This window comes from Capra hircus, chromosome 8 (genome assembly GCF_001704415.2).
Source record: "Capra hircus breed San Clemente chromosome 8, ASM170441v1, whole genome shotgun sequence".
In the NCBI taxonomy this organism is placed as follows: Eukaryota; Metazoa; Chordata; class Mammalia; order Artiodactyla; family Bovidae; genus Capra; species Capra hircus.
In genome coordinates, this window is record NC_030815.1 from 105,250,751 (window position 1) to 105,272,084 (window position 21,334).

The 21,334-nt window shown below is 51.2% G+C and overlaps 1 protein-coding gene across 1 annotated transcript in view; it reads left to right on the top strand.

Annotated features, from left to right (window-relative positions):
* Positions 1-21,334, top strand: part of PAPPA (pappalysin 1) — a 259,119-nt gene that overhangs the window by 182,417 nt on the left and 55,368 nt on the right. The window contains exons 13-15 of the mRNA XM_018052683.1: positions 1,715-1,928; positions 10,809-10,977; positions 13,413-13,596. Of these exons, the coding sequence (XP_017908172.1) occupies positions 1,715-1,928; positions 10,809-10,977; positions 13,413-13,596 (567 nt within the window). The remainder of the gene's footprint in view (positions 1-1,714; positions 1,929-10,808; positions 10,978-13,412; positions 13,597-21,334) is intronic.

The following is a 21,334-nucleotide window of genomic DNA, read 5'->3' on the forward strand; positions in this document are numbered from 1 at the left end:
TGTCCGTGATAGCAAATGAGCTCTCACTTGAGATGTGGTGACCCGTGCCGACCACAAGACCCCACACTTAGAAAGCCCCACCATCCCCTCCCACGCTGCCCAGACAGCCTGCCCAGTCTACTCTGGAATTCCAGGCCAGTGCAGAAGTCCCGGCTTCAAAGCTATGCCCGTACGATTCCACAAGGAGCTCGTTTCAAAGCCCCATAGGAAGCAAGCTCGCCAGGGTTTACGTCAGGGTCAAGCCGCAGCTCAGGCAGTGGGGAGGGGTTTTGTTTTGTTTTCATGTTTACTTATTTGGTCAGTTTTCAAGGCAAGGGGGAAATGCATTAATAAGGAAGGGAAAGGAAACCCCTCTGGATTTATCCAGATTCCTGGGAAATGTCCCTAAGCGAGAAGCAAATATTTTCATAGCTGTCCTGGCATCGCAAAGGGCTCTGTGGAGAGTTTTTCAGAGGAATGGGAAAGACTCGGGCTCCAGCAGAGATCCCTATATCCTGCTATTTGATGCCCGAGTGTCCATCTGTCCCTCCCCATCGGCTCCGCTGTCCTGCATCCTCAGCACCCTGGCATTCCCATGGAGGCTCTGCGGCTCTATGCCAGTGGAACACAGATGCAGACCTGCTCGACTGGGAGCCTCACGCCCTAGCAGAGCAGGACTCCCAGCGCTTGGTCAGGATGATCTCACTTTTTAGAGGCAGACACTGAGTGTTAGGGGCTTGGTGGACTCACACAGTAAAGAAGTGAATATCTGTTATCTGCGTCAGTTGCTCAATCGTGTCCGACTCTTCACAACCCCATGTACTGTAACCCTCAAGGTTTTCCTGTCCCTGGGATTCCCCAGGCAAGAATACTGGAATGGGAAGTCATTCCCTTCTCCAGGGGATCTTCCCAATCCAGGGATCAAACCTAGGTCTCCTGCAGAGCAGGCAGACTCTACCGCTTGAGCTGTCAGGGAGACCTACTAAGCCAAGAACTGATGTCCATCAAACACCAAAGCCAGCTTTGGTTTTCCCAACTCCAACCCACCCCATCATTCTCCTCCCTTTCCTTATGTGCCTTTTCTCCCCGCCCCACTCACTCCCCACCACTTTTCAAAGCCTGGGGACTTCTAGAACGAACTGAGAGCTTCTGGGTGAAGCTGTTTGGATTCTCCTTGGACTCTGTGTGGCACAGTGTTCTGAGTCCCCCTGGAAAGCCACCTCCCGCCACGTTTCTGCCTCTCCTCTCTGCTAAATGGATGCAGAGGTCCTTACCGCACAGGGTTGGTCCCAGCTTCCTAGCTTAAAAACGAGAGGAGGCTTTTTTTTTACCCCAACAATGACCTATTTCTGTGAATTGTTTCCCTCATCTTGATGACTGCCTGAAAACTAGCAGCTCAGACCAGCCAAGCCCTCACGCAAGGTGGGAGGGAAGTGAGTGCCAGCGAGGCTTGGCCCAGGGGTGGCCCTTTGGAGGGGAGGGAGGGGCCGTGGGCGCTAGGTGAAGGGAGAGCTTAGGGAACGGAGAGGCGAGGGGATTGGAAAGATTTGGAGCCAAGAGAAAAAGGCAGACAAAGAAACTTTCAATCAAACTCAAAATCCCCACTGGCCACCCAATGGTGCTTTTGTGCAGTGACATGAAAGGGTCTGGGGGCTTCGGGAAGGGCCCGTTGGGGAGGGCGTGACTGGCCTTGAGTAATGAGCCTGGCCCCCCGGCCCTCTGTCTCCCCTGACAGGCTTCCACGTCCTGAGCTGCCGGAACAATCCCCTGATTATCCCTGTGGTCCATGACCTCAGCCAGCCCTTCTACCACAGCCAGGCGGTACGCGTGAGCTTCAGTTCACCCCTGGTTGCCATCTCGGGGGTGGCCCTCCGCTCCTTCGACAACTTTGACCCCGTCACCCTGAGCAGCTGCCAGAGAGGGGAGACCTACAGCTCTGCCGAGCAGAGGTAAGACACCCCGGGTCTGCGCGCCGGGGTGGACCCTGGAGCCGGGCAGCTGTGGGTGCTGCAGGAAAGTCTGTGTGTTTCTCCCTTCTCCATCATCTGGCCTCTGGCCGGCTCTGCCTTGGGGCTTGGGAGGACCCCACGCCTGTGAGTTCCAGGGGTGCGGGAGGGCAGTAGAGACGTGGCTGTGGAAGGAGGACCTCTTTCACCTTGTTCGAGGTCCCAGTGCTGATGGCGACCTGCAGGGTGACCTTGGGAGTGTCACTTTCCCTCTTTGGACTCAGCATCCTCATTTGAATGAAGTGAGGGGTGGTGGATTAGCTGTCTTCTCTGAAATACTGGAACATTCTGCTTCCTAAGTGGCACAGGCAAGAGGCATAACCCTCCTTGGAGATACCCGCAGTGGTCGTGGGGTCTGTCTTTTAATCACATGGTTCTGCGGTGCCTTTGATCTGTATCTGTTAATATACCCAGTGTGGAGCTAGGAGAGGGGGCTCCTTCCTGGAAAAAATGTGAGCTCTAGGGACACTCTGGTCTGGGTTTGAATCTGCCCACTCCACTTTGGTGAGTGTCAGTTGTCTCCTTTGGAGTAATATCTACCCAGCAGGGCAGTCGTAAGAATTAAATGGTGTGCCGCAGATGCCAAGTGCTCCTGCAAACTCTCAGGCACTGTGCAAAGATAATGTGTTCATAGTGTTTATCAGCACTTGCTGATGCGATGCTGATGCTTTTCTGTGCAGAATTCCACATAAAGTTCTTAGAGTTGAGCTGGAAGAAGCCTCGGGGCTCATCTAGTATATCCGCATTGTCCAAACTTCCATGTTACCCTCTGCGTTTTCAGAACGGGAAGGGCTGGTCCAGAGTCACACAGCATCTCTGACGTTTGTTTAAAGAGTTGGGGTCTCAGTGGGCTCCCCCAAACAAGGCCCTCTGAAGGGCAGTTCAGCCCTACCCTGTATACCTGGGAGCAGGAGAGAAAAGAGTCGGGAGAGGGGACCCAGCCTTTCCCACGCCCCTGCTACCAGAGGACACAAAAGGTGGTTGCAAAACCCACATTGTTTTGCACCCACTGTCTCTAGCTTCTGTTGTGCAAAGTCTGTCGCAATCCTTCAGAGGCAAAAGAGCTCCTTAAATATCATTCATTGTTGTATTTCACCCTGAGAGGGCTTTTTCATCCCTGCCTCTCCAGACTATAAAAATAAGTTAATTCTCAGAACCCAGGGAAACAATGTCGACGGAAAATGCAAATCCATCAGACCCTCTCTGCAACACTTTCCCGTCCCTAACCGGCCACCAAGACCATCCCCAAGTTGACTGAGGCCAGCGCTGGCTTCTTTGAATCCTTCATTAGCAGTTCCCATGTCCCAAGTAAACAGTAAGAAGTGTTTAACCTTGAAAACAAGTCCATCAATAAATATGTGTTGAGTCCTCTGACCTCTCATGGAAACACACAGAGCTGGGGCAGGTGTTGCCGTCTCTGGCTGGTGGTGGGATGAGGAGCCCGACCCCTTTCTCCTCTGGGCCTGTCTCCCCACGTGTGAAACGACAGCAGTGGCAGATCTGTGTTCTGTGTGGTTCCTTCCACTTGGAACAGTCTGTGATTCCCAAGAGGTGGGAGCGGTGAGAGGGACGAGGAGGGGACGGACCCACGCTGATTTCATTATCTTATTTCATTATCTCACCTGTCTGGTGAGGTATGGACAGAGTGACTGAGCCAAGACTGTCCAGGGAGTGGGAGGTAGGATCTCGCTTTGTCCGCCCCTAAGAGCCACACTCTGCTCACCAGGACCAGGCTCATCCAGGAGAGAAGAGGGCTTCCCAGGGCTCCTCCCTTGTGCGCACTCGTCAGTGAGACGGAGTGGAGCGTTGGAGGCACAGCTCCCAGGGCTGGCTGGCTGGACCTTGAGCTCTCTGGGTCTAAGAGAGGCTGCTCCTCCTGAATACCAGGGCTGTGGGGTGGGAGTGGGGCGGGGAGTTGGGGAGGACCACAGCTGCTCCTGGGGCACTGAAGAGGGATTTACCCTAACAGACAGGACTGTGCAAATGTGTAAATGCATTAAAACAAACTAGGAGGAAAGAAAAGAAAAATAAGCAACAACTGTAAAAAGCCACGGGATGTTTTTCTTCATTCTTGAAACACTAAGGTAAATAGCATCCCTTTTTATAGCTCAGCTGCTCTAGTGGAAATGGCCCACTTGACTCTCAGCTGCTTCCCAGGTAGTAAAGTGTGGCCCCTACCCCGCCCCCCAACACACCCTTTCCTCTCCCCACTCAGAGTCCCACTCCCATCTCCTGCCCATCTGTTCTCCTCCGGCTTTCTCTCCTCCCTCCTGCTCCTCCGTCTCTTCTCCTTTCTCCTCTCTCACCCCCTTTTCCTTCCTCGCTTTCTTTCTCTTCTCCTGAGGGCAGCGTGATAGCTAGTGAGCTGCAATGGGAGAAACCTCATCACGGCAAAATCAGTCCAGGGTGCGTGTTCTGACCCAGATTCAAGGGTCTCTGTCCCCGTCTGGAACTTGGGAGTAAATTCAGACACCCAGGAAAACAGGATCCGGTTCCAAAGGAGAGGTCCAGTGGTGGAATTCTAGCTGAGTTCCAGCTCCGCACCAAGAAGGGGAAGCGGGAAGGACGGGGGCCCTCGTGATGGCTGGAGGGAAGCTATGAGGCTTCTTCAGTGAGAAAAGGGACCGTCAGGAGCTGAGGCTTCAGGGGCTGGACACACACACGCACGCACGCACGCACCATTGTCCAGCCTGTCGTTCTAAACAGAGATTGAGCAGTTTAGTATAATATTCAGTGGCCGTGTGATTAGAAAACTGGCTTCTTCCCTTCCCTCCGCTCTTTCCTTCCTCCCTTCTTCCCCTCCCTCTCATGTTTTGCATTCTCTTCCTTTCTCTACCTCAAACTTTTCCCGCTTTTTCCATGTCAGAGCATCCAGAGAGAGGCAGCTCTGATTGACAGCTAGCCTTTAGAGGATCAGCCTTCAGTTCAGTTCAGTTCAGTTCAGTTCAGTCGCTCAGTCATGTCCGACTCTTTGCAACCCCATGAACCACAGCACGCCAGGCTTCCCTTGTCCATCACCAACTCCCAGAGCTTACCCAAACTCATGTCCGTTGAGTCAGTGATGCCATCTAACCATCTCATCCTCTGTCCTCCCTTTCTTCTGCCCTCAATCTTTCCCAGCATCAGGGTCTTTTCCAATGAGTCAGCTCTTCACATCAGGTGGCCAAAGTATTGGAGTTTCAGCTTCAGCATCAGTCCTTCCAATGAATATTTAGGACTGATTTCCTTTAGGATGGGCTGGTTGGATCTCCTTGCAGTCCAAGGGACTCTCAAGAGTCTTCTCCAACACCACAGTTCAAAAGCATCAATTCTTCGGTGCTCAGCCTTCTTCACAGTCCAACTCTCACATCCATCCATGGCCACTGGAAAAAACATAGCCTTGACTAGATGGACCTTTGTTGACAAAATAATGTCTCTGCTTTTTAATATGCTGTTGAGGTTGGTCATAACTTTCCTCCCAAGGGGACAATAAATTCTTCGTGTGACTAGACTCACTCCTCACAGCCAGAGTGAACTTAGTCTGGTAGTTATTGGTAGTGGTGGCATCAGAGCGGGTGCCTACAGGCTGGAACCAAGAGACCCTGGAGTCTGTGCCCTGACTGGGGGCTCTCTAGGAATCTTTTCTGGAAGATTGGGAACACAGAAGGAAGCTTCTCATGGCCAGACAGCCCAGGCCTCAGGTTGCTGCCTACAGGTTCACCCCGTGTCGCTACCCTCGAATGGATCAGCACCTTGCGGAACATCTGTTGGGAGCGGCTAGACTGGGGGCTGTGCCTGCAAATGGAACTTCTGCGCCTAAGCACGTGCCCGTCTCACCCATATGGATGTGCCTGATTGTTGCCCAACCCACGCTCCAGCCCCGGCCTGCCTGTCAGAATCCCTGTTCCTCCATATCCTTGTCAAGACGCAGCATTATCAAAGTCTGCTTGTTCCCCTTCCAGCGGGCTCTGAAATACGTCTCCATGGTTTTGTCCACACCCTGACTTGACCCCTGGAAGCTAGGAGGTGTGAAGAGATTCTTTAGTTCCTTACCCTCATTCGAGGATGGACAACCTAAGGTCCAGGCGGGGAAAGTGTTTCGCAAAGTCACCCCAGTGGGTTAGGATGCAGAACCACATGGCATTGGAATCCAGGTCTTGGGACTTCCAGGGCAAAGCCCTCCCCACCCCATCTCCCCCATCATCAGAGGTATCAAAACAGCTGTCCCAAAGGCCCCAGCAACTTGTGGTTTTTTTGGCCCTTGTGTGACTTGTTTTTAAATTACTTGTAACAGTGAACTATCAGGAGAGTACAGAGTAAAGGCCAGAATCCTTTCCACTCTTAAACACATCACAAGATTTGGAACATTGGGCCCACTCAGATCCTGGGACTTGAGTCCCAGCTCTGGTGAGCAGGGGGCCTCCCACTGGGCACCTCCCACTCAGCTCACCTGGCCATTCAGATGGTCGGCCAGACCCTATAGCTGCTGACCCTGCCTCCCAATGCCGCACCCACCACACCACTGGCTCACTTCTAGAATTCCAGGGAAGAAGAGCCTGTTTGGATTGCTTCCTACGGTAGCCTCATTGCTGGGCAGAAAAGCGAGCCCTGCCTTGCTGACTCTCAGTGTCACTTCTCAAGTGATCCTGTGGTACTCGTGCCAAGAACATCTCCCCCTCCGTCTCCCAGTGCTGCACACGCTGTCCCTTCGGGTGTCCCCGCCGAGCCGCCCAGCGTGATTTATAAAGCAGCTGCCTGCTTACTGCCCCCACTGCCCCATGGCATAACTGCAGCTGAGTAACCACAGGAGTGAAGCCATGGGTCAAGGGGCAGCCGGGAGGGGAGCCCTTACCAGGCCTTCGACCTCTGGCCTCCTCTCTGCCAGTTGAGGGGTACACAAGTATCCCACGTTATGCACAATCGGGGGCCCTTTCAGCTGACTGCGGGGGGTGAAAATTGGAGGACTGTCAGGTCCCTTAAGGATCTGCCTCCTTATGGAACGTGAGTCTCTACGTGAATAACTTACATAGCTGTAAGAAGAACAGACAGTTCATAAGTATCTGATTATCTTTGCATAGGGCAGGGAGGGTGCCTCATGTCACCTTTGCCCCAGTGTGAGAATTTTATTGGTAAAATTACCTATATCCCTTCCCCCATTGGGATCAACCACTCTCCTCCCTTCTGAAAAGTGGCTTCCTTTTCTTTTTCCCCCTTCTTTTGTTATTTTATGACAGCGCATCGCTGGTATGAAATCCCTCCCCCCTCCTTTTCTTCTTTAATGAAGGCAGAGGCTTTTGTTTTGTTTTCCTTGTTTTGATTTTTGTTTTTGTGTTTCAGAAACGACAGAGCTGTGTCAGGGAGTTATTTGGGAGGGGCCGCTGGGGTGATGTTTATCATTTTGGGGCAATGTGTTCACACAGCCCTTTCCAGCTAATAGGACAATGAAGGGAAGAGCAGGGACTCAGGGTCAGGGAGGCAGATCCTCGCCGGAATCCTGTCCACGCCGAGTGCCTTTGGGCAAGTGATTTAAGCTCGCTTAGTTGCAGTCTCTTCTTCTCACGAATGGGAATAATCACCCTACCTCATGGAATTACAGTGAGGATGCGGATAAGATGATGTAGGTAAAACACAGCTGCCAAGACCTGGGGCATAGTGCTTTCTCATCCCCTTTCTTTCCTGTCCTCAAGCCTATAAGCCAGGTGCAGACGAGTGTCCTGAAAATGCAGGGATGCCGCATTCCCTAAGATACATTCCAGAGGACCTAGTCCTAAGAAACGTGCCATGGGGAAAGGCTGTCAGAGCTTGGGAAGTTATGCATGCATTAGTCCCTCTGGAAACCCAGTGTATGCATTAGAATTCTAGGTTCTGAGAAGTCCTGCAATGGAGGAAGTTGACTGGTCATCGGCTCTCCCCATTTGAACAAAGACTTTTTTTGGTCAGGCAGCCCATGTGGATAGGGGATGCTCTCCTTCTGTAGTAGGAGGAGCCAGAGGAGAGGGCCCCCCTTCTCACAGTACATCATAGTTTCCGTAGCATTTCTCATGCACTGGCCTTTCTGTTCTGCAAACACGCTGAGCTCCAACCTGTCCTGGACCTTTGCACATGCCCTTCGCTCTGCCTGGAATTCCCTCTGCTCCAAACCTTCCCGTGGCTGATCCCCTCTCTTTCATCTGAGTCTTAGTCAGGTGTCCCCGGAGGAGGTTCCCTCACCCCTCTGTGCAGAGTGCTCCGCCCACCCTCCCCCAGGTGTCGCCCTCTGTAGTTTCACCTGGGGTTAGTGCCCCTACTGTATGTGCTTCACTGTCTAAAACTGGCTTATTTATGACTTATCTTTGGCACACGCCCTCCCTCCTCATACCCACGTAGTGTTTGCAATTGTCTGCCGTGCAGTGAGATCCCCAGGCCAGTGCCTTGAATAGATGACATATCACCTTGTTTTGACCGTCTTGAGAGATGGATCACTTCATGGCCTCCACTCAACAGAGGAGGAAACTGAGGCTCAGGTTGTTACATGACTTTCCAAGATCAAACAACTGATAAATGGTGAGCCTGGGCTGGAGTCCAGATCTGCCCACCTGCTAAGCTGTAGGTCTTTCCTGTTCGACGAAATCAAGTTTTTTAGTTTCTCCTTTTCCTACGATGGAGAACCTTAATGTGCACAGGAGGGAGAGCAAATTTTTTTTTTTTAACCTTAATGGCCACACAGCGCAGAGAAGCCCAGAGCCCTTGTCTTTCAAAAAGGGTTCCCAGAGGCCCCCCAGTCCGTCATCAGATGGGAGACCAGGGGCCTCCTGGGTGCGCAGAGCGAGAATGGTCAAACTGCAGGCAAAGGTCGAAGACCCACTTAGAGGCTGGTAGCTTACAGACTTAAACCTATTTAAATTGGAACCATGTGGCTCTTTCCCCCAGCTCTTACACAACGTGAACAGATGCATTGTTTGGTGTCAAAGACCTCGTGTTGACTCCACAGCTACAGTCTTCTGGGTGGTGCAGCACAGAGGCTGTCAGAGCAGAGAAAAGGGCAGGGCATCAGAAAGTCTCAGCGAGTGTCACTTCATCCAAACATCCTGCGCTTGTAAAGGGGAGGCGGGTATGTGGAAGCTACAAAGCATACATCCGTGTGGGTCTGAGAGCTGAATCGAACACTTGCCTTTGTCCCAGTATTTTAAAAGTGAGTTTGTTTGTGCTAAGTGCTGGAGATGTTTGTTCCTCACTGCCCGCCTCAGTTATCCCACTTTCTCACTGCACTTTCGAGCGGGGGATACAGAGTGGGGATGAGTACCACATTCCTATAAAACCCTCAGTGTGGGGTGTCCTGAAACCAACACCAAGTGAAAAGTTGAGAGTTCCTTCTTAAGTTGGTTTGACCCCTACCCCGCTCCGTGTGTTCTGGATAGAAACAGGAAAACAAACACTTTAAGGCTGTGAATGGCAACGCCAGCTATCTGTGTATGTCATATGGCAGGAGTTGGGATAGACAGGGCCAGAGGGGCAACATTAGCGAGAACTGCCTCCTAGCAACCTTCAAATTCAATATTCCGATGTTTGCAGAACACTTAAGAGCTGTTGCAAGACACTGCCACCGTTTGTTTCTTGCTAGTTAGGAAACGTCTATTTCATCCAAGGCATTTTCATTGGCAATGCAAAGGACACCGAAATGAAACAGGCATTATCTCTACCCTCAGGGAAGTTCCAGTCCAGGTGTGGGGTGAGGTTAATAAGGAGGACTTTGGAGTCACACATCTGGATGGGAACTTAAACAAGTAACTCGATCTCGCCGCTCCCTGACTTTCCAACAGTAAAATGAGTAACACTTAGCTCATAGGGTCGCCGCGAGGATGGGTGAGCTCATATATATAAGCAATTGGTGAATAGTCGCTAATGTTATTAAGCGTCTGCGTGACGGTAATATGAGGGGAAAGATCATCTAAGCGTGGGGTTTTTCTGTTGTTTCCATTTCCTGAAGGGTTAACATGTATTCCGGCACATGGCAGGCACCCCAGACCTGTGATCAGTGCATGGAACAAGAGGCCAGGGCATGAGAGAAAGGAGGGCCCAGTGCTGCAGGGAGCTTGCCTGGGGACACGAGAAAGCTTCCTGTAGACTCTTTCATGGAGCTTAGACTTGAACAAGTAAACTCCTATTGGCAGGAAGGTGGCGACAGCAGCTACAGTAAGATGCACGTCATGATCTCTGCGCAACTTTATGAACCATTCTGAAGTCACTTTACAGTTTATAAAAGACTTCTACCTCCAGGACCTCAGTTGAATCTCATGGAGCTATGGGTTAGCCGAATCTGGGAGTACACTGAAACTCAGAGAGGTGATGGACCTTGCCCAAAGTTAGGCAGCTTGTAGGTAATAGAGCATAGATTTATCCATACCTTAGTGTCCTTATGTGCCAGGAATTCCACTCCATGCTTTGGCTCAACTATCTGATTTAATTCTCACAACGACCCCTGGAAGTGAGTGCTGTTATAAAATATGAAAAGGCTTTCATTCAGCTCAGTGCCTGGCAGATAAGAGACTCAACAAACACTTGCTGTAATCATAATAATTCCTGTTTTGCAGATGGGAAAATGAAGGTTCTACAGTATCTGCAGATTTGTAATTTGTAAGGCTTTTAAGGTGTAGGATTTGGGCCCCGCTCTGTCTGTTTCCATAAACTGTGCTCTTAGTGATAAACTCTGGCCACTGCTCCTCCGGAGTCTTGTCCACTCTGTGTGTCTCCTGTGTCGGCCTCCTGAAATTTGGAGCAGAAGCCCATTAGCCTTTGTCTTCTGGCTGGAGTGCATCGGTCCTGCGAGAAAGCGCCCCCTCACCCTCTTGTTCCCTTTCTCCTCAGCTGTGTGCACTTCGCATGTGAGGCCGCGGACTGCCCAACGCTGGCTGTGGAGAACGCTTCGCTCAACTGCTCCAGCAGTGACGGCTACCACGGTGCCCAGTGCACTGTGCGCTGCCGGACGGGCTACGTGCTCCAGATACAGCGGGATGACGAGCTCATCAAAAGCCAGGTGTGTGTGGGTGCTGGGCTCAGAGTCCCTCTCCAGCCCACGAAAGGCTGAGCGGCTACTGAACCTGTTCTCTGCTGAATCCTCAGCATTTGACGCGCTGCTGCCACATAGTAGGTGCTCAATAAAGAGGTGTGGGTTGAGTGAAAGAGTGCCTAAATCTGGGATTTCTGAGACAATGGTTCCTGTGCAGAGTAGTGATTCATACAAGAGGTACCAGCGTCCCCCATGTAGGTTGAAAATCTGGAAAACCAAGGGCTGAGCGTGACTTTTGAACCGAAACCCTCACAGTCAGAACCCTGCTACAATTGAGTGGGCCGGTTTCAGAAGAGGTGAGCCCCCTGTCAGTGGGATGCTCATTCATTCATTCAAACCTCTGTGCACTGGGAACCAGATGCTGTACTGTGTGTGTGCTTAGTTGCTCAGTCGTGTCCAACTCTTTGTGACCCCATGGACTGCAGCCTGCGAGACTCCTCTTTCCATGGGGATTCTCCAGGCAAGAATACAGGAGTGGGTTGCCATTCCCTTCTCCAGGGGACCTTCCCAACCCAGGGATCGAACCCAGGTCTCCTGCATTGCAGGCAGATTCTTTACTGTCTGAGTCGCCAGGTGTGCTGTGCTAGGTGCTAGAGAAAAAATTCACTAAGATGAGCCTAGTTTCTCCCCTTAAGGAGCTTAGTGACGAGTGACCGGGAGCAGACAATGAGTGGGTAGTGGCCGTACTGTGTGAGAAACATTGTGAAGGGAAGTGGGGGGTGTTGTGGAAGCACAGGGGCAGTCAAGGAAAGCTCTCTGGAAGAGGTGACATGAAAACTGAGAACTGGAGAGATAGGCAGAGGTCGCGCATTGCAGGGAGGGAAGGAGGCAGGCTCTGGGCATGGACAGGAATGTGTGGATGCCTGTTGGTGAGAAGGAGGGTACCACAGACAGACGTTTGTTTTACTGAACTTACCTAAGGAGTGAGGCTGGAGAGGCAAGCAAGGTGTGCATGGCCTTCTTAGCTTGGTCAGGGAGTGGGAGGGTCCTCTTTAGGGCAGCAGGGAGCTATTGAAGGAAGTGACATGGTCAGATCATGGGTGATGAAGGTCCTTCCAGCGGCCCACATGGGTGTGGCTTGCAGTCCAGCCACGGGGGAGCCTTGGAAAGAGGGCTGAGTCCTGCACGAACATAGTGGCCTCGCGTGGACTTAGCTGTGCTGTAATGGTGCTTTTCAGCCAATGTGGCTGTGGGGTCTCGGGTGGGTGTGGGGAGGAGCAGGGAATTAAGCCCTGAAATTTGGGGATTCCATGTGCAGCCTCTTGTGGGACCCTGCCAGCAGACTCCGCCTCCATGCTCTGGGGTCAAGGGCACATCCCTTATTGCTGGGAACGCCAGTTTGCACAGAGCTTCTGGACTTGCAAAGAGTCCCACCGAGGAGCTCCAGGGCCCTCAGTTGCTTAGACACCTGCTTCTGTGTGTCAGACACAGCAGGTCTGAACTCCTGTGAAAGCAATTAAGCTGGCTTTGGCAGTGAGGGACCGTTCATCCCTTTGATGGGTGCTGAAGAGGGGAACAGTATCCCATGCTTTCAAAATCCCAGCTCAACATCTGGAATCCTCGAATGCCTGGGATGTGGTGGCTTCCTCCTTGAATGGAGGCCCCCGGGGCTGGGCTGCCGTGGACAGACCCTGCCTTAGCCCTGCAGCCTGAACTTGCCCTCCTACCCCCAGCCAGGCTGTCTTCTAATTTGTGTCAAATCCCTGTTGACCCTTTCGTTTGCCTAGCCTCCTTCCTTCTTCACGCCCACCTCTCCCAGCTGTTGAAGCATCATATGTTGGAGCAGGGAGTGGCTCTTAGAGCAATGCTTGGCTTTGATGCCAAAAGGATAGCTCAAGTGAGGAAGGGGACTTGCCCATGATCTTGCAGCAGCCAGAACCAAATCCCATGCTCCCATCCCCCCAGGGTGATGCCCACTCTGTGCCAAGCATAATCCCCTCCCCTCTCCTAGGGCCAGGAAAAGATACAAAGGTTAACATCCAGCATCCCACTCTTGTGCTGTGTTTCAGAGGCTATTTTATGAAAGAAGCCCTCTGGCCCTGAGAAGTCTGAGCCTTAAGATTCACAGCAACACGATGGAAATAATTATCTGGGAGACTCTCCAGACAGCCGTGTGGAGCTGTGTCTTTGGGCTCAATTCCCACTTAGCCTTTGTCCAGCTTTGAAACTTGGAGCTAGTCACTTAATGTCTCCGAGCCTCAGTTTCGGCAGCTGTAAAGTGGGAACTGAAGTACCTCTTTCAAACAGTTGCTGGGATCCCGGAAAGGGAGCTAGATGTCGAGCATGGATCTCCGGGTGCTGTAGCCCAGGGGAGAAGGGTTTTCCCCATGGGTGGGTTTCTGCCTGAGGCATCTCACAGTGTCCGCCTGTCGCATCTCACAGTGCCCGCCTCCATCTTCCAGGCAGGACCCAGCATCACGGTGACCTGCACGGAGGGCAAGTGGAACAAACAGGTGGCGTGCGAGCCAGTGGACTGCGGCATCCCGGACCAGCACCACGTCTATGCCGCCTCGTTCTCCTGCCTCGAGGGCACCACCTTTGGCAGCAAGTGCTCCTTCCAGTGCCGCCACCCGGCGCAGTTGAAAGGTACGAGGCCCAGCGGCCACCTCCAGGTCCTCCCGTGGGGGCTCAACACCAGGGCTTGGACAGGGTGTTATCTTTGCTTCTGATCCCTCCCACCTGTTCTATGCAACCCATCCATGCAAACTGCCTTGTTGTGCAGCTGGGGAGAGAGTAGAGTGTGGACAAGCATGGCCGCTGCTGCTGCGGCTGCTGCGTCGCTTCAGTCGTGTCCGACTCTGTGCGACCCCAGAGATGGCAGCCCACCAGGCTCGCCTGTCTGTGGGATTCTCCAGGCAATAACACTGGAGTGGGTTGCCATTTCCTTCTCTGGTGCATGAAAGTGAAAAGTGAAAGTGAAGTCGCTCAGTTGTGTCCGACTCTTAGCGACCCCATGGACTGCAGCCTACCAGGCTCCTCCGTCCATGCGGTTTTCCAGGCAAGAGTACTAGAGTGGGTTGCCATTGCCTTCTCGGATGGTGTCTCTAAGATCTTCCAAATCTGGCAAAAGAGGAAAGAGAAAAGGAGGAAGGGAGGGACAGTAGAAGGAAAGAGAAGATTCTAAGAAAATAGCATCTGGAACTGATGTGACTAGTTCATTGGGTGGGGTGAGAGTCCAGTAAGTCTAAGAGGAAAGTATTATTATTATTTTAATTTCACAGAGGAGAAACTCAAGGTTCAGAGTTGAAAGAACTTGTCCATGGCCATGCTTTCCCTGCAGGACTCCACCGCGGGGCCCAGGTCTGTCTTTCTCCAAAGCCCACTGCTGCCCCTTAGGAAGGGCTAGCTCCAAAGGGAGTCACTCTAGGAGGGAAGAGCTAATGGGCATCTCCTGGGCTAGGTGCTGGGATATTCAGGCAAGCAGACATAGTCTGGCAAACTGGAGAAGAGGACTCATGTTGGAATGAGTGAAAAGCTGACCTGGGCGACCTAGACTCTCGAGATTAAAAAGGCTCTTTCAACTAGGCAGGAGTAACTGCTTATTGGAAAGATGATGAACCTGAGAGCCAGTGATAGGAAGGTGGGAACTTGCACAGAATCACAGGGCAAGTTAGCGGCAGCATCAGAACAACACTCTTGGCTTCTAGTTGAGTGTTAGGTTTGGGCATTACACCCAGTTCTCAGAGGCACCAGGACTTTCCTTTGCTTGGTTTATTGGAGGAAACGTTGCCCCTTCATCAGATAACCAAAATGATATCTCACTAAGCATGGGTCCTACCTTGGGATCCATCATGCTATACAGTGGGAATGAGCGGACTTCTGTGTGTTGTGTGGGGGTTTGGAGGTAGGTCTGTAAATTCCCTTCAACTTAGATGTCATATTGGAGAAGGAAATGGCAATCCACTCCAGTATTCTTGCCTGGAGAATTCCATGGGCGGAGGAGCCTGGTAGGCTACAGTCCATGGGGTTGCAAAGAGTCGGACATGACTGAGCAACTTCACTTTAACTTAGATGTCATATTACAGATTCAAGAGTTCCAGGCATTTGGATGATTGGAGAGGGTTGATAGTGTCTCTAAGTTTTCAATAAGATTTAGAACTTCGAAAGATTACTACACATAGTAAGACTCAATAAAGTGTATAGACTGGGCAGCGGAATGCATTGATGAAAGTAAAACCACAAGAAATGTTTCTTTTAAGAAATGAATGAAGGACCCAGCTATCTCACTAAACTGCCCCAGAAGAGAAGCAGAAAACACTTCTGGGATACATCCTTTCCTATTGTTCAGTTGCTCAGTCGTGTCTGACTCTTTGCGACCCCATGGACTGCAGCACACCAGGCTTCCCTGTCCATCACCAACTCCCGGAGCTTGCTCAGACTCACATCCATTGAGCTGGTGATGCTATCCAACCATCTCATCCTGTCTCCCCCTCTTCTCTTGCCCTCAATCTTTCCCAGCACCAATGTCTTTTCCAATGAGTCGGCTCTCTGCATCAAGTAACCAAAGTCCCCTCATATTTTTAGCCAAGAAGATTTGAGTGTAAAAGTTGTAGACATTTTATTTGAGCTGCCCTAAAGATTGAGATCTGAGAGAGATGAAGAGACAAGTAGAAATTGCAAACCCTCCACCTTATCTGAGCCTGTTCCTGGCCCCATCTGCTCAGACACGGGGCTTATTAATAACTCCAGACTAGGATATCACACTTCCCCTCTGACTCAGAGGTCCTTGGGAAAGGGAGGTGTATAAATCAGCGTTGATTATTAGCCGCAATGAGGGCTGCAATAGTAATCCTTAATCAAAGTGATTCTCTTTCATTGCTTCTCTGCTGACTGTGGTGAAGGGGCGACCTCACTGTGGAGATGTGACCCTAGGACTGCCATTCTGATGGTGTTGATCCCCACTTTGCTCGTCCCTTGAGAATACAGGGCAACACCTCTCCAGTGGCCGCGTTGACCCACTAGGCCCGCTGCCATACCATGCCCTTGGTTCTCAGCATCGTCGGATGCTCAGATTCCAGGCCCAATACTTCGGCTTGGGTCTGCTGCCAGCAAAGGCTGGGCAGAGGTCCTGGTCCTCTCTCTTGAGCTTGTTAATAATTCCTTGCTTCTTAAGCCAAAAGATAAAGTGAAAGTGTTAGTCGCTCAGTCATGTCCGACTCTTTGTGACTCCATGGACTATGTAGCCTTCCAGGCTCTCTGCCCATGGAATTCTCCAGACAGGAATACTGGAGTGGATAGCCATTCTCTTCTCCAGGGGATCTTCCCAAGCCAGGGACTGAACCTGCATCTCTAGTGTTTCCTGCATTGGCAGGCAGGTTCTTTACCATCTGGGCCACCAGGGAAGCCCAAAGTGAAAGTGTTAGTCCCTCAGTCATGTCCGACTCTGTGACCCCACGGACTGTAGCCCACCAGGCTCCTCTGTCCATGAAATTTTCCAGGCAGGAATACTAGAGTGAGTTGCCATTCCCTTCCGCAGGGAATTTTCCCAACCCAGGGATCGAACCCGGGTCTCCTGCACTGCAGGCAGATTCTTAACTGTCTGAACCACGAGGGGTGATCAAAACAAAATATTCCCCCCATTTCTTGTTTGCTCCCCTTTACGCCCTTTGTTTTTCCTTCCCCACAGCAAGAGTTAAGCAAAAGGAGTGTGAGCTTTCATCTTTCATCAGATATAGAGGGATTGAACTCTTGGTTCTGCCCCAGCTGTCTGATCTCAGGAGATAAATTTCACATTGGGAGATGTTAGTAGATCCTAGAAGAGCAATTTCACATCCTTGAGCCTCAGTACTCTCACTTGTAAAATGGGTGTAAAAGCATCCATGTTGATGGGTCATCAGTTCAGTTCAGTTCAGTTCAGTGGCCCAGTCGTGTCCGACTCTTTGCGACCCCATGAATTGCAGCACGCCAGGCCTCCCTGTCCATCACCAACTCCCGGAGTTCACTCAGACTCACGTCCATCGAGTCAGTGATGCCATCCAGCCATCTCATCCTCTGTCTTCCCCTTCTCCTCCTGCCCCCAATTCCTCATGAGGATTAAAAGAGATGGTATGAATAAAATTACCAGAACCAGAGTAAGTACTTAGTAAATACTCATCTCCAAGAGGCAGTCCTGTGAGAATTAAGCAGTGGCTGCCCTCTTGGCCCCTGACCTCTTTATCCCATGGAGGCCTTAGTCCTCGGACCTGTGAAAACTTGCTCCATCCTCCACATTCCACTCAGGACCTAGAGGTTAATGTGCTTGGACCAGAAGCTTCCACCCAGGAGAAGCACTGAGTGTGGCCCCAAGACCAGTGTAACGCAGGTGTCAATCGCACCGCAAACACATCAGTCCCTTAGAATCCGGGCGAACTTTTCTCAAATATCCTGACTTCCTCTTAAGTTCTGAGCCTTCATCAGGGTGTCCACAAGATACCCTGCAAGCCCACAGCTCTGGAGTCATTCCTGCCAGGGCCCTTTATCACATGAGTACTAACAGCACCCACTGCACCTACACACATGCACGAGGGAAAAAGTCCTCAAGTTTAAAAGAAAGGGCCTCAGTCTCAGAATCATAAATATTTAACTCAGTGGCTAAAAATGCATTGCTGCATCCTTGACCTTGTCAATTTCAACTCAACCACATGAGGTGCACTGGCTGTTGATTCTGGAGTGGGGGTTCTAAAGCAAGCATGCCCTCTTCCCACAAAGATCTTTCCTGGGACTTTCCTGGTGGCCCAGCGGCTTAGACTCCATGCTTCCACTGCAGGGGGGGTGGGTTTGGTCCCTGGTTAGGGAACTAAGATTCCATATGCCATGCAGCTCAGCCAAAAAGAAAAAAAAAAGTCTTTCTAAAAGGCCCACTGTCTACTTCTATCTAAGGCCCAAGATTTAAACTCAGTCAATTCACTAGTTTCCAGAAGACACTCCATACCGTGGAGCATTTTCTGATTTCTTAGACTCCACTGATGAGCGGAATGGCATGTCCTTCAGTGTCCAGCAGGTAACCTTCCCGCCAGCCCCCCACTCTCTTCCTCGCCCCTTACCTTCTCCCTCAGAGTCCTGTCCTGATCTTTGTCCCTCTAGGATTTTCACATCCTCTCTCAGGCAGAGACCCTTTCATCTTTCTCAGAAGCAGATAGCCAGACCTGGAGGATTCAACTTTATCCTCAGGGTCTCATCAAGGCATCTTTCCCACAAAAACAGGGTTACTGCCAAAGAGGACTTCTCACATCACTCCTAAGAGAAGCCTACTCTCCTCATCTTATGATCCTAGTATTTTGGAGATAGCAGGGGCTAGAATGTCGTCGGGTCGCAGCCCCGACTAGGTGTTAGTGGTAAGTGGTAATTGCTCAGCCGTGTCTGACCCTTTGCGACCCCATGGACTATACTGTCCAGGGAATCCTCCAGGCAAGAATACTGGAGTAGGTTGTCATTTCCTACTCCAATAGTGGTTAATGTAAACCACTACCCAATCCTTCCTGGGGACAGAGGAGCACCATGGAAAAGAAAACTTGCTCAAGATCACACAGATGCTAATGACGAAGTGATTAAGTGGTAAGAGGAAGCAACAGATTCCTTTTTCCTCTTAGATAGTTCTTCTGTCTCCCTCATCCCCCACCTCCACCTTCACTTCACTCTGAACAGTGCTCAGGTTTCAAAAAATCAAGCGTATTCTCACCTCAGGGTTCTTAGCTGCTGCTCCAGAATTCCTTTGACCTTTTCTGAGCCGTGCCTCTCAACCTAGCTGTTGCTGTTCAGTGGCTAAGTCATGTCTGACTCTTTGTGTCCCCATGGACTGCAGCACGCCCGGCTTCCCTGTCCTTCACCATCTCCTGGACTTTGCTCAAACTCATGTCCACTGAGTCAGTGATACCATCCAACCATCTCATCCCCTCTTGCCCCCTCCTCCTCCTCCTGCCCTCAATCTTTCCCGGCATCAGGGTCTTTTCCAGTGAGTCGGCTCTTTGCATCAAGTGGCCAAAGTATTGGAGCTTCTCCAGCCAGAGCTGGGAGAAGCCAGAAGTCATCGTTTCATTTTGCCATGCAGAAACTGAGGTCCAAGAGAGGAAGACATTCATGCAAGGTCATGCATGCATTACCATGAGCACTGGGGCCAGAAATTGACCCAGGGGTCCCGACTCTAGAAGAGGTGCTCTCTGGCTAGGCATGCCGCTCCCAGCAATCTTGTGAAGTCATCTGACTTGCACATTCCCAGCCCCTCTGTTATGGCAGGTGTCCAACCCTCCAGGCTCTTTTCTGTCTCTAGGACAGTACCCATCCGCTATCCCTTACTGTGACTGTATCTTAGCACATTCTTCTCCTTTGCGTCTAACATGTGGGGCCTTTCAGTAAAGAAATTTGGAAGTGAGAGACACCATTCTGGACAGTGGGGACAGGAGGGCTGGTGAAATTACATGACTAGTTTTGCTTTTGAGATACTCCACACATTCATGTTTCTGGTTCCGTGAGGCTGTTCTCTAGACAGCAGTTCCTCTATGGCCACGCACTTGGGTAAAAGCTCTGTAGTGCAGTCAAGAGGGCATTCAGGAGTCAGACACACCTGGGGTGAGTGCCAGCTCTAGTTTGAGAAGCTCACTTTTCCACTCGGGGTCTCAGTGTTCCCACCTGAAAAATGAGATTAAGGACAAATTGGGTCACTAGAAGGATCAGGGATCAGGGAGCCAGGGCCAGTCACTCTTCCTGTGCCTACCTCAGGGACTCTACAAATGTGATCTGTCCTTATCCCAGCCCAGCGAGCTGTGTTTTTACTTTCTTAATTCACTGGCCAGTATTCTTCCACATCCTAAAGTATTAGAACTGGACAAGAACTTAAAGATGGCTTTGGTCTAGGGCCAGAGAAGTCAGGTGACTTGTTCAAGGTCACAGTAAATTCATAATGCTCCCAGCTTCCCCGGTAGCTCAGTGGTAAAGAACCTGCCTGCATTGCAGGAGACTTGAAGGAGATGCGGGTTCAATCCCTGGGTTGGGAAGATCCCATGGAGAAGGAAATGGCAGCCTGCTCCAGTGTTCTCACCTAGAGATCCCCTTGGACAGAGGAGCCTGAGGGGCTATAGACCAAGAAGTCACAGAGTCGGATACCGCTGAGTGGCCAAACAACAACAGTGTGCACTCAACAAATGGAAACGTAGGACTTCCCGTATGCTTGGCTAGAGAAGGAAATGGCAGCCCACTTGAGTATTCTTGCCTGGAGAATCCCGTGAACAGAAGAGCCTGGTGGGCTGCTGTCCATGGGGTCACACAGAGTCAGACACAACTGTAGCGACTTAGCATGCATGCATGCATGTCTGCTTGGCACTAGGGTAGGTTCTGGGAATAAAAGAATGAGCAAGCTGCAGTCCCAGCCCTTAGGATGTGGGCGATGCCAGCACGGTCGACGAGGCATTAAGAAAACAGACCTAGATCTCCCGTCATTTCCCTCCTTTGATTCTGCTCTAGGTTAGTTTCACTCTTAAAGGTATTCTCAAAGAGATGTGATCTTCTGGGCTCTCTTTACAGCAAAATAATAAAAGTAGATATATTTCTTTTGATAGTACATTTGTAATCATGTTAATACTCACTGGAGATTGAAATTCCCTTAGCCGCATTTGTAGACAGTCTGAGCAAGATTTGTTTCCTTGACTTTGAAAGATGAACAAACAAAAGAACAGGGGCATATCACTCTCTGAAACCTAGTCTCCACCCTCAGCATCCTTACCCTCAGCCAGGGACTGCAGGCTCAGAAACGCCTTCACCACGTGTGCAGAGTCACGCTCCCCCAAGAAGCAGAGGAAGACGTGGAGACGATAGAAGCATCAGGGCTTCTCTGAAGCCACTGCCCCTGTGGACAGCTGGACTCAGTCCCTCTGGGAAGCATGGGAGCAGGGGCAGGATTAGTCCTCTGAGTTCCTGTAGTGCGGGCAATTGTCGTGTTAATGCACCAGCCCCTTCACTGGTTTGGGCGCTACTTCTATGAGCATTGACACCTCAGCGCTGTGAGCCTGCCTTGCATGCGGACCAAACACCGCTGATCAGAGCGAAAGACCTCCAGCATAAACAGCTGCGGGGGCAGTAGGCGTCCTTCAGCATATAGAGGTCAGGGCCAAGGGCACGAGGGAAGGGCGTGGACAGCTGCGTCCTACCCTGCTTTCCTCAGAGCCGCATGGAGGCTGCAGGGTGGGGGCACGGCTAGGGCCTGGAAATGCTGATTCTGCGCACTTGAGGGTCTGCCGTGGTGTGGGGCATGTCCATGGTCCTGAATCGCCAGTTCTTGTGTTAGCCTTCTTCTGACTGCGGTGCTCAGCTAACTCCTATTTACCCTCTCAAAGAATGTACATTTCTAGTCTGC